The sequence below is a fragment of the Lissotriton helveticus genome, chromosome 7 (assembly GCF_964261635.1).
Source record: "Lissotriton helveticus chromosome 7, aLisHel1.1, whole genome shotgun sequence".
NCBI classification, from domain to species: Eukaryota; Metazoa; Chordata; class Amphibia; order Caudata; family Salamandridae; genus Lissotriton; species Lissotriton helveticus.
In genome coordinates this window covers 735,732,654-735,747,139 of record NC_136068.1, presented here as the reverse complement: position 1 = coordinate 735,747,139, position 14,486 = coordinate 735,732,654, and the positions used below count along the sequence as shown (strand labels likewise).

At 45.6% G+C, this 14,486-nt stretch overlaps 1 protein-coding gene across 4 annotated transcripts in view; it reads left to right on the top strand.

Moving 5' to 3' along the window:
* The window catches only part of ARHGAP26 (Rho GTPase activating protein 26), a 2,444,655-nt gene that overhangs the window by 1,331,153 nt on the left and 1,099,016 nt on the right, over positions 1-14,486 (top strand). For all 4 annotated transcript variants that reach the window (XR_013598661.1, XM_078653061.1, XM_078653060.1 and 1 more), the window contains exon 16: positions 8,045-8,103. Coding sequence is in view for 3 of the 4 variants with exons in the window: in XM_078653061.1 (XP_078509187.1) it covers positions 8,045-8,103 (59 nt within the window). In the remaining variant the exon portion in view is untranslated. The remainder of the gene's footprint in view (positions 1-8,044; positions 8,104-14,486) is intronic.

The window sequence follows — 14,486 nt, the reverse complement described above, 5'->3', positions numbered from 1 at the left end:
CCGTCCCCCTTCGCCTCTAGCGCCTCGAGGCTGGTCACTCGGTCATGCAATACACTAACTCTCTCATCTGATGCCAGCCTGCGCCCCTTAACCCAGGAAATAATGGAACCTTTCACCCCAATGTAGGTGTTTGACGTTCACTTCTCTGCACGTCCACCGTGTTGCCTCCTAGACTTGGATGATGCTTTGTAAAGCGCCTGGAAGTTCCTCCTGTCGATCTAGCTCGCGCTACGTCAAACAAGAGGACTAGCAGCGCTGTCACAGGTGAAAGCCTCTCACCAGGACCCCAAAGGAAATAGGACCAGTAATCAGCACAACGCCCAACCCCGGTCAAAGGCCAAGAAACCAGTAGCGATACTCATGGAACCAGGCAGCGCTGTGAGGCTTTATTCTGGCTTGATCTGTGGAGAGTTACTACTTCCAAAGCGTTGTTTGCCAAACCTAGCTAGGATTACTAGGCACTATCCATAGCGCCTACGCTCCTTTACCACTGGTGCCCAGGACAGGTATGGCCCGCCGTCAAGGCACCAGTGGAAATCCCAAAGTGGACCCGGTAAATGTTTAGGGTACCGCCTGGTACCTCAAAGTTATCACACTACAGAATCAGGCAAACATTACAGCCAGTACCTTTAGGAGGGTGAATCAGCACACCAGGAATACTGGGGTGGGGGGGAGGGGGGGTGCCATCCTAGCGTCTAAAGCTCTGTTGTAGTGCTTGCTCACACTCTACTACTCACTCTACTACTCACTCTCTACTACTCACTCTCTACTACACACTCTCTACTACTCACTCTACTATTCTCTACTACTCACTACTACACACTCTACTACACACTCTGTACTACACAATCACTACTACACACTCCCTACTCTACTACACACTCACTACTATTCTACTACTTACTCTCTACTACTCACTACTACACTCTCTACTACACTCTACTACACTCTCTACTACACTCTACTACACACTCTACTACACACTCACAACTACACACTCACTACTCTACTATTCTCTACTACACACTCTACAACTCACTCTACTACACACTCTACTAAACTCTACTACTCACTACAACACACTCACTACAACACACTCACTACTCTCTACTACACACTCTAGTACACACTCTCTACTACTCACTAGTATTCTCTACTACTCACTCTATACTACACACTACCACACACTCACCACACTATACTAAACACTCTCTACTACACACTCTACTATTCTCACCTCTCTACTACACACTCTACTACACACTCTCTACTACACACTCTCTACTACACACTCTCTACTACACACTCTCTACTGCGCACTCTCTACTGCGCACTCTCTACTGCACACTCTCTACTGCACACTCTCTACTGCACACTCTCTACTGCACACTCTCTACTGCACACTCTCTACTGCACACTCTCTACTGCACACTCTCTACTGCACACTCTCTACTGCACACTCTCTACTGCACACTCTACTGCACACTCTCTACTGCACACTCTCTACTGCACACTCTCTACTGCACACTCTCTACTGCACACTCTCTACTGCACTCTCTACTGCACACTCTCTACTGCACACTCTCTACTGCACACTCTCTACTGCACACTCTCTACTGCACACTCTCTACTGCACACTCTCTACTGCACACTCTCTACTGCACACTCTCTACTACACACTCTCTACTACACACCCTCTACTACTCTATTTTCTACTACACACTACTAAACATGCACTACTCTACTACACAATCTCTACTACACTCTACTACTCCACTACTCTCTACTACTCTCTTCTACACACTCTGTCTACTACACACTCTGCTACACACTCTACTGCACACTCACTACTAGACACACTGCTCTCTAATACACACTCTCTACTACTCTACTACACACTCTCTACTACTCTACTACACACTCTCTACTACTCTACTACACACTCTCTACTACTCTACTACACACTCTACTGCACACTCTACTGCACACTCACTACTAGACACACTGCTCTCTACTACACACTCTCTACTACACACTCTCTACTACACACTCTCTACTACACACTCTCTACTACTCTACTACACACTCTCTACTACTCTACTACACACTCTACTACACACTCAATACTCTACTACACACCCTCTACTACTCTATTTTCTACTACACACTACTAAACATGCACTACTCTACTACACACTCTACTACTCAATCTCTACTACACTCTACTACTCCACTACTCTCTACTACTCTCTACTACTACTCTCTTCTACACACTCTACTACACACTCTGCTACACACTCTACTGCACACTCACTACTAGACACACTGCTCTCTAATACACACTCTCTACTACTCTAATACACACTCTCTACTACTCTACTACACACTCTCTACTACTCTACTACACACTCTACTACACACTCTACTACACACTCAATACTCTACTACACACCCTCTACTACTCTATTTTCTACTATACACTACTAAACATGCACTACTCTACTACACACTCTACTACTCAATCTCTACTACACTCTACTACTCTACTACTCTCTACTACTACTCTCTTCTACACACTCTACTACACACTCTGCTACACACTCTACTGCACACTCACTACTAGACACACTGCTCTCTAATACACACTCTCTACTACTCTAATACACACTCTCTACTACTCTACTACACACTCTACTACACACTCTACTACACACTCTACTACACACTCTCTACTACACACTCTCTACTACACACTCTCTACTACACACTCACTACTACACACCCACTACTCTCTGCTACACACTCTGCTACACACTCTGCTACACACTCTGCTGCACACTCTGCTGCACACTCTGCTGCACACTCTGCTGCACACTCTGCTGCACACTCTGCTGCACACTCTGCTGCACACTCTGCTGCACACTCTGCTGCACACTCTGCTGCACACTCTGCTGCACACTCTGCTGCACACTGCTACACACTCTGCTACACACTCTGCTGCACACTCACTACTAGACACACTGCTCTCTAATACACACTCTCTACTACTCTGCTACACACTCTGCTACACACTCTGCTACACACTCTGCTACACACTCTGCTACACACTCTGCTACACACTCTGCTACACACTCTGCTACACACTCTGCTACACTCTCTGCTACACTCTCTGCTACACTCTCTGCTACACTCTCTGCTACACACTCTGCTACACACTCTGCTGCACACTCACTACTAGACACACTGCTCTCTAATACACACTCTCTACTACTCTACTACACACTCTACTACACACTCACTACTAGACACACTGCTCTCTAATACACACTCTCTACTACTCTACTACACACTCTACTACACACTCTACTACACACTCTACTACACACTCTACTACACACTCTACTACACACTCTACTACACACTCTACTACACACTCTACTACACACTCTACTACACACTCTCTACTACACACTCTCTACTACACACCCACCACTACACACTCACTACTCTCTGCTACACACTCTGCTACACACTCTGCTACACACTCTGCTACACACTCTGCTACACACTCTACTACACACTCTACTACACACTCTACTACACACTCTACTACACACTCTACTACACACTCTACTACACACTCTACTACACACTCTACTACACACTCTACTACACACTCTACTACACACTCTACTACACACTCTGCTACACACTCTACTACACACTCTACTACACACACTCTACTACACACTCTACTACACACTCTACTACACACTCTACTACACACACTCTCTACTACACACTCTCTACTACACACTCTCTACTACACACTCTCTACTACACACTCTCTACTACACACTCTTCTACTACACACTCTCTACTACACACTCACTACTACACACTCACTACTACACACTCACTACTACACACTCACTACTACACACTCTCTACTACACACTCTCTACTACACACTCACTACTACACACTCACTACTACACACTCACTACTACACACCCACCACTACACACTCACTACTCTCTGCTACACACTCTGCTACACACTCTGCTACACACTCTGCTACACACTCTGCTACACACTCTGCTACACACTCTGCTACACACTCTGCTACACACTCTGCTACACACTCTGCTACACACTCTACTACACACTCTACTACACACTCTACTACACACTCTACTACACACTCTACTACACACTCTACTACACACTCTACTACACACTCTCTACTACACACCCACCACTCTCTGCTACACACTCTCTACTACACTCTCTACTACACACACTCTACTACACTCTCTACTACACACTCTACTACACTCTCACTACTACACACCCACCACTACACACTCACTACTCTCTGCTACACACTCTACTACACACACTCTACTACACACTCTCTACTACACACTCTCTACTACACACTCTACTACACACTCTACTACACACTCTACTACACACTACTACACACTCTACTACACACTCTACTACACACTCTACTACACACTCTACTACACACTCTACTACACACTCTACTACACACTCTCTACTACACACTCTACTACACACTCTACTACACACTCTCTACTACACACTCTACTACACACTCTCTACTACACACCCACCACTACACACTCACTACTCTCTGCTACACACTCTACTACACACTCTACTACACACTCTACTACACACACTCTACTACACACACTCTACTACACACTCTACTACACACTCTACTACACTCTCTACTACACACTCTCTACTACACACTCTCTACTACACACTCTCTACTACACACTCTCTACTACACACCCACCACTACACACTCACTACTCTCTGCTACACACTCTGCTACACACTCTACTACACACTCTACTACACACTCTACTACACACTCTACTACACACTCTACTACACACTCTACTACACACTCTACTACACACTCTACTACACACTCTACTACACACTCTACTACACACTCTACTACACACTCTACTACACACTCTACTACACACTCTACTACACACACTACTACACACTCTACTACACACACTCTACTACACACACTCTACTACACACACTCTACTACACACACTCTACTACACACACTCTACTACACACACTCTACTACACACACTCTACTACACACACTCTACTACACACACTCTACTACACACACTCTACTACACACACTCTACTACACACACTCTACTACACACACTCTACTACACACACTCTACTACACACTCTACTACACACTCTACTACACACTCTACTACACACTCTACTACACACTCTACACTCTCTGCTACACACCCACCACTACACACTCTACTACACACTCTACTACACACACTCTACTACACACACTCTACTACACACACTCTACTACACACACTCTACTACACACACTCTACTACACACACTCTACTACACACACTCTACTACACACACTCTACTACACACACTCTACTACACACACTCTACTACACACACTCTACCACACACTCTACTACACACACTCTACCACACACTCTACTACACACTCTACTACACACTCTACTACACACTCTACTACACACTCTACTACACACTCTACTACACACTCTACTACACACTCTACTACACACTCTACTACACACTCTACTACACACTCTACTACACACTCTACTACACACTCTACTACACACTCTCTACTACACACTCTACTACACACTCTACTACACACTCTACTACACACTCTACTACACACTCTACTACACACTCTACTACACACTCTACTACACACTCTACTACACACTCTCTACTACACACTCTCTACTACACACTCTCTACTACACACTCTCTACTACACACTCTCTACTACACACTCTCTACTACACACTCTCTACTACACACTCTACTACTCTCTACTGCACACTCTACTACACACTCTACTACACACTCTACTACACACTCTACTACACACTCTACTACACACTCTACTACACACTCTACTACACACTTTCTACTACACACTTTCTACTACACACTCTCTACTACTCTACTACACTCTCTACTATTCTCTACTACTCACTCTATACTACACACTACCACACTCACCACTCTCTACTACACACTATACTACACACTCTCTACTACACACTCTACTACACACTCACTACTACACACTCACTACTACACACTCACTACTACACACTCACTACTACACACTCACTACCACACTCACTACCACACTCACTACCACACTCACTACCACACTCACTACCACACTCACTACCACACTCACTACCACACTCACTACCACACTCACTACCACACTCACTACCACACTCACTACCACACTCACTACCACACTCACTACCACACTCACTACCACACTCACTACCACACTCTCTACTACACACTACTACTCACTCTCTACTACACTCTCTACTACTCACTCTACTACTCTCTACTGCACACCCACCACTACACTCACTACTCTCTGCTACACACTCTACTACACACTCTCTACTACACACTTTCTACTACAAACTCTCTACTACTCTACTACACTCTCTACTACTCACTCTACTATTCTCTACTACTCACTCTATACTACACACTACCACACACTCACCACTCTACTACACACTATACTAAACACTCTCTACTACACACTCTACTACTCTCTACTACACTCACCACTCTCTACTACACACTCTACTACACACTCTCTACTACACACGCACTACTTAGTACTACACACTCTACTATTCACTCTACTACTCACTCTACTACACACTCTATACTGCATACTCTCTACTACACACTCTCTCTTAGTCTGTACTACACACGCTCTACTTCAGGCAGCAATAAAAACGTCATGATAACTTGTGATTAATGTTCCTGGTAGAGAGAGATCAGAGGTTTGTCTAGTAGCAGGTTTGACTCACCATAAAGTAGTGCAGAGGGTTAATCTGCTGCAAAGAACAGATCGGTGTTTGGGTGGATATCTGAGCGGATTCGTAAAGCCAGCCTTTACCAGCACTATAAAGCAAATGAAATGTATGTGAGAGAGGTTTTAAGGGAAGATGAGGTCCACTTTTTACACGGTGGTAATGATGGAATCAGAGGAGGAGGTGGGGGAAGAGGGATGCGGGGGTGTCCAAAAAGTATGTCACACCGGGCAGCACCACTGCTAAAGCTGGCCCTGTTTCTAGCTCAAGCGGCACCGACACCCATAGTCTAAAGATAATACCTCTGCCTTAAGTGAAGTACTCTGGTACCCAAGGATGACTAGCAAACAATATTATTCACAACGTTGCTTACTATTCAGCAACATTTCACAGTTTGCAAATCATCTTTATACACCAATTCAGAGTTTGCTAACAAATTAATGCAACACATTGTCATATACAATACCATAGCTCAAACTTTAATGCTGCGAGACCTATTGCATTGTAAATGCTTGTTTGTCTTTATTTACTTTAACCAGCCGTCGGACTGTCATTAAGGCACACATTTTAAGGTGTTCTTTTCTTACATATACTGTTTGAAGTATGTGTGCTGATAAAGGGAAACATATCAGCTATAGGTGACTTTGCACTTTTTTATACTGGGACATTAACATACCATCACGAGAGTATAAAACCCGGTGAGGTGGCAAGCCTAGCTGGGGAATAACCTGCAGGAGATGGGGTTGCAGTGCGGTGTCTTGTAGGTTGTTCCTCATCATCTCATCCGGACCATTTCACTCTGTTAGTGGGCGAACTGTCCGAACAAAATACAGTGAATCATTGTGTTCCCGCAGGACTCGTGAAATCAGGCTACCGGTCAAATCAGTAGACTTTTAAACCCAGTGACTTATTTAACAAGACCTTGACAAAACGTACCGTTTCCTGTTTGCTCATGCTTTTCTCCCACGACTTATAACAGCTTTGAATTCTGTTGTTTCGCCCTCTTTTAAAGTGGGCGAGCTTTTATGTCCGTGAAAACACTTGAACATGCACTCATATTGTCTTTTTTTCCCCCCGGACTCCAGGATGCTTCCAGGGCCTCTCATGACGTACCAGTTTCAAAGGAGTTTCATCAAAGCAGCCAGTAAGTTTTCTACACCTGACATTTATAGTTGAAAAAATATATATATTGAAAAAAATAATTTGCTTGTCGCCCGAGGCGAGACCCACTCATTGCTGCTGCGTGTCTCTGCTCTCCTTGTTTCCTCAAGGTTAGTTTGAAAGGAATGTTCGAGAATGCGTCAGACTATGACAGAGCATGTATGTATGTATTTATGTAGATACAATAAGGGTGAACGGGGGCGTAGGGGGAATAGAGAAGAAACACCTTTCGCAATACTTTCTCGATCAATGAATCTTTTCTCTAGATAAAACGCTCAGATTGTTTCCTGTAAAAAAAATATTGATTTTTTTTGACACTGAAACCTTGGGCAAAATAATCAATAGTAAGTGCGCGCACTACTATTTTTTATAAACATGCAGTGCATGCAAGGTTTTTAACATTTATCTTGTATATACCAAGTGGCAGGCAGGTTTAAGTGTTTTTAACCTCTCATGAAGCAAGAAAGGTGCTCGGCTTCAAAGATATGACATTTTTTCAGTAACTTAAATAGTTTGTTCTCTTCATTTGTGTAGTTTTCCCACACTACCTGTGCGCTTATACATCAAATAAATTGACCGAATGTTTCCATGAGTGCTGTCCAACTGGTGTGCCTGCCAGGTGTAGCTCCTAAATCAATCAATCAATCAGGACATTTATAAAGCGCGCTACTCATCACCTGCAAGGGTCTCAAGGCACTGGGAGGGGGGTTGGGGGGGGGTGCTGCTACTGTTCGAAGAGCCAGGTCTTGAGTTGCTTCCTGAAGGAGAGATGGTCTTGGGTCAGTCGTAGGTGGGTGGGGAGGGAGTTCCACGTCTTGGCAGCCAGGTAGAAGAAGGATCTTCCGGTGGTGGTTCTGCGAATCCGTGGGACGGTGGCGAGGCTGGCGGAGCGGAGCTGTCTGGTGGGTGTGTAGAACGTGAGGCGGGTGTTGAGATATTTGGGGCCAGTGTCGTGGAGAGCTTTGTGAGCGTGGGTGAGGAGCCTGAACGTGATCCTTTTGCTGACGGGGAGCCAGTGCAGGTCTCTCAGGTGGGCAGAGATGTGGCTGTGTTGGGGGATGTCCAGGATGAGTCGTGAAGAAGTGTTCTGTATGCGTTGGAGTCTTTTCTGTAGTTTGGCTGTGGTTCAGGCGTAGAGGGCGTTCCTGTAGTCCAGTCGGCTGGTGACGAGGGCCTGGGTGACCGTTTTTCTGGTGTTGGCAGGGATCCACCGGAAGATCTTTCGGAGCATGCGCAGGGTGTTGAAATACGATGATGAGACGGCGTTGACTTGTTTGGTCATCGTGAGGGAGGAGTCCAGGATGAAGCCTAGGTTGCGTGAATGGTCCGTGGGCTTGGGGGCGGTGCCCAGTGCCGGGGGCCACCAGGAGTCGTCCCAGGCAGAGGGGGATGGTCCCAGGATGAAGACTTACGTCTTGTCTGAGTTCAGTTTCAGCCGGCTGAGCTTCATCCATTCGGCAACGTCTTTCATTCCTTCCAGGAGGCTGTCTCTGGCGGTGGCGGGGTCGTTGGTGATTCGGATGAATGCAAGGAGTTATAAATGTATGCAGTAGAATCTGAACAAAATTCCTAGGCTGTATGCTTAAGGCCTCATTTTTTTGGTCAAGCCTGCAACAGCACATGCGCCCTCGCTAGCGAGAGACTATTGCTTACAATAACGGGTTGGATCCACCGATTGCTTTCCATTTGTTGACTTCATTGCCACTCTTTATTGCTGCCTCTTAACTGGCCAGCTAAGACCAAGTGTCACTTCTGTTTGTTTCTGTGGAGTGCCGACCAAGCACAGATTGATTCAACTTAATCAGTGCCCGTCCTCTACTTCAGATGGGATTACGGTGCTATTTTTTCTTCCTGCCTCCACCGACCCCTGTCTGGTACTCCCTCCCTCCCTCCTCCCCTGCACCTCCCTCATTTTCTTTACCTTATCCCCTCCTCCTGTTGCCCGTATTTGCTGTACCTTCACCTCCGTTTCCCCCATCCCCCTGTCGCTTCTTCCTCCAGCTTTCTTTTCTAAACAGCATGAGCTGCTTTGCAGCATGGATTATTTTTTATTTTAAAAAGCACTCTGACTTGTCACTGGCCACATCATAGTGATTTGTTTTCTTGATTTTAAGCCAATAGATATTTCATAGGAAGAATAGATCTGGATAGGTCAGTGGTGGATAGACTGGGCCGGACTGGGAACCTAAAGCATCCCTGGCAATTTAGTCAGACCAGCCCCGCAGAGTGCGTAGTGAGCAAGCCTGACCACTAAAAGGTGAGTTTGGGAGGTGTGTGCTCGTGTACAAGTAAGAATGAAGTACTGGCTGGCCCTGGAGGCTTTTAATGGAAGGGAGTTTGCTATGCTTGTGTGCTGCTTTTGTTATTGGGGCTGATGCAGCACTGCTGCAAAACCGCCCCACCCTTCTAGCTTTTTGGAGAAACGCCCAATGTCTGGTGCGGCCCTGTGGATAGTTTCCATTTTCAACAGGGGGTGTGGTAACCCTAAGACCTTGATTTCAGTCTTTGACCCTTTAGCTTTAGATTGTTTTGGCTCATCCAGGTTTTGCTAATTGTAAAACCATCCGCATCATCACTGAATTCGCAATCAGCTGCTGTTACTCTCAGATTTGAGTATCCTTGGCATAGAATTGGAATATTTGGTCCTTAGAAGGCTTTGTGTGTAAGAGTGGAGACTTGGGGGTTCTGGCTAGCCTCTTACATCACTGAACAGGATGTGGAGGTCAACTATACAAGTATAACTAATTGTGATCAGTCTTCGAGGAATGATTTGAACCAGGTTAGGTATTGGTCTGCGACTTGGCCTCATGGCTTCAGTCTGTGCTGAAGAATACATATATTGTTCTGCCATGTCAAAGGTAATGAGCATTTCCAGGAGGGTGAGCATGCATTTGAATCCTCATCTGTGTTTTGAATAAAGCCATCCCAAACATTCTAGAGTGTGTTCTGTCCCATGATTTACTGGAAAGGGGCGTGGTCAAGTCTTTTGAATTGCCCTGTGTAAGATAGTGTCTGATCAGAGGATTGTCTCCCGTTACCAAACCAAGATGAAGTTTGTTTTGCTTGTGATGTTAGTTCCTATTTGAAGTCTATATAAAGCAGGCATTAACAAATGAAGAATGCTTTGCAGCACATTTGTTTCCTTATTTTTCAAGGCATTACCATCCTGCAGATGCTATTTTTGTGATAGATTTTTTTGGTTCTTTGGGACTGAAGTGCTTTTGGATTTTCAGTTAGGTTTCTTCTGTTGCTCTTTCCTCTTCTCTGATGTCAGGGAGGGGTGGGTGCTTCCTTTATCTAAGTTGTATTATAATTAAAATTCAATCAAGAACTGGAAGTTTGACGGTACGTTTTTTATTTGTATCCTTACTGGAACCCTCTTCAAGAGAGACTTATACATATGAAAGGTGTTGTTTAAGATCTGATAGACTTCTAGCTGCAGATTCCTTACCTTTGCATTTCCCAGGCGTCGGGCTGAATCTGGAAACTTTTGCATGTGCAGTACCCGTGTGCGCTGTCGAGTGGCTCCGTATGGCTCCGCGTGACGTTGGTGGCATCAGTTATGACAGCCGTCACCAGGCCCGGATAGCAGTTCTTTTTTTCCTCGCCAGTTAAGCGCTGAATCGGAAAAGAGCTACCCCCTTTCTCTTTATGACAAGCTTTTTTTAAAATGTTGTCAACAAAATCTTTTCTTGTCTCGAGGATGTCCTCTAGATGTACAGGGTTCAAACCATGTGGCGCCTGTCACCACACCATGTCGGTAATCGACCCCCACCTCATCTGCTTGTGGTTCCTTGAGTGCGACCTTGACAAAAAATCGTGCTTGGACTGCCAGGCCATGACGCCAAAGGCCTTGCGGGAGCGATCTTTGAAGCTTCTTGCGGCCCAGCAGTTGACACCGTCAAGCACGACTCCTCGGAGATCTGGGTCCTGTTCGAGGAACAGAAGGTTGCAAGACCGCTCCAGGAGCTCCAGGCCATCCTTTTAATACTTGATGTCCGCGGGACACTCAGGGAAGAGCCACAAAAAGAAGTCCAAACGGGCTTCAGCTTCACCTCGTCTGTCGTCCGTTGACGAGAAAGGAAAGGAGCATCAATGTTGTAGTCCTGGTTCTGCGGAGTTGGAGCCAGGTTTGACTCCGCACCTCCCCCCATTTCCAGGAGCAATCCCCACTCAATTAAAGAACTATAGGAGGCCATGCACCGAGGATTTGAGCGGGCCAACCCCTTCAGTGAGCTTCGGGCCCCACGGGGTCGGGGGAGGCACCAGGTTCTACGCCAACGTCTCCGGCTGCCAAGTTGTGCGAGGACGCGGTTCATTCAACCTCTGAATGATAGCCATAAGTTGTCGGCCACCCAGCCCCTGGCAGCTGCAACCTCCAAGCATTCCTAGTTTGATTCTGCAAGGCCATTTTGCTCCAGTCAGAGGGAGAATTAAACACCATCTCTGCTGAAGGTCCATAAGATCGGACTAATGGGTCTTGCAGATAATTCAAGAAGGTTATTCTCTTCCCTTTCTTTCGTTTCCTCCTCCTTTACCGCCAACTCAAGAACGGCTGGTGGAGGATCATCTTGTATTACTCAGAGAGCAAGTTACAGCTCTCCTGGCCAAGGGAGCTATAAAAAAGGTCCCAATTTTCAGATGTAGGCAGTGGTTACTAGTCCGCTACTTTCAGATAACGAAAAAAAAGTTGTGGCCCATTTTGGACCTTTGGACTGTCAATCTCCTCCTCAACAAGCATTTGCAATGCAATAGGTCTCGCATTTTTAAAGTTTGAGCTCTTGGCATTGCTAAATAATGCAACACCAATAGCTCAAACTTTAATACTGCGAGACCTATTGCATTGCTTTGCTCTGCCCTTTCTTTTTGCATTGCCAGATCTTCTCCCTACATCAGAGCGAATTTTAGAAGAGCGCCTGTCCATTCCGTTATACGAGGTGCGAGTGATACTCTCCAAAGTTGCTATTGAAAGTTTTCTAACATCTGAAACAAGCACTTTGTACTTATAGTCTATGCTTACGAGAAGCAAGGCTGGCAGTCTCTTTTACTGCCAGCCTTGCTCATCGTAAGCAAGGACTATACGTTCAAAGTGCGTGTTTATGCACCGATTGCAGGTTTTAAAAACAAATGAATAAAAGGCATTGTCATTTACAATGCCAATAGCTCAAACTTTAATAATGCAAACCTATTGCATTGTAAATGCTTGTTTTATCCTATCCTGGTGCCACTGCACAATCTCATTGTAGCAGCAAAATCGCAGTTATATTGCACAGATGATCAATTTTACAAGCAAATTGTAATTGGACGGCAGATTTGATGGCAAAGAGCACAGGAATCGTTTTCTTACCTGCGCTTCCAGCGGGTGATATCCAGAGGCTTTGTCATCCCTTGTCACCAGCAAGATGGACTGCACCAGGCAGCCACTCTGCCTGACACTGACCATGTCGGCTCTGTACACCATTACTGCAGATTCTGATCAGGGCACCTTCTGTGGTGTCCACAAAGGTGTGGTTAGTGGCGCCTAACCGTATGGTTAAACTGGACATTTAATGTATTTATTTATTTGAATTGTATCTAGCGCTAGCTAGACCCGAGGGTATCCGAGGCTATACAGGTCACGTGATTACGTATAAAAGAGGTATATGAGAGGATTAAAATTAATTTACTTTAAAGAACAATACAGCGTTAAGTGGTAACAAAGTCACAAAAGTATAAGGCAAGGATGCATTGCAGAAAGGAACTGGAAATCCGGCTATTTTCACTGGCCACAAGCTGGCACCATCAATCCCTTTCACTGGACAGGACCACTGTATCATGCTCTACACAGCCAACTCCCGCCTGTTGTGCGCTCCTGCTGCCAGCTTCCAAGTAGCTCAAGCTGCCACAATGTGTGTGGGGTTTTGTGTGTGTGTGGAGGTGGTTGGAGGAGACCCGGGCCGTGCTCTGAACCGTACCCCTTTGAAAACGGGGCTCCTTGTGCAGTTGATGGAAGCCGGGGAGCCAGAGCAGAAAATGGAGCACTGGAACGTTGGGACCATCCACTAAAGTCAGACATTAACAACATCTAACCGCCCGCTCAATGAAAGTGCGCTGTGACAGTGAGCCTCCATTCCTCGCAAAACTGTCAAAGATCATCAGATCAACAGATACTAGAAATGGTCATATATCTTGGCAACAATGTTCTTCTAACTCACCACCCAGTGTTTTACAGGTAATCGGAAAGGACAATCTACTGCACATCAGTGTCCTTCAATTGGGGAGAGGATGTGGTCTGACGGCTAGACTGCCAACTTTGATGCTGGAAACCAGGGTTCGGGGCCGCGTCCACATCCTGTGATTCAAGGCAAATTACTTGATCTCCCCGTC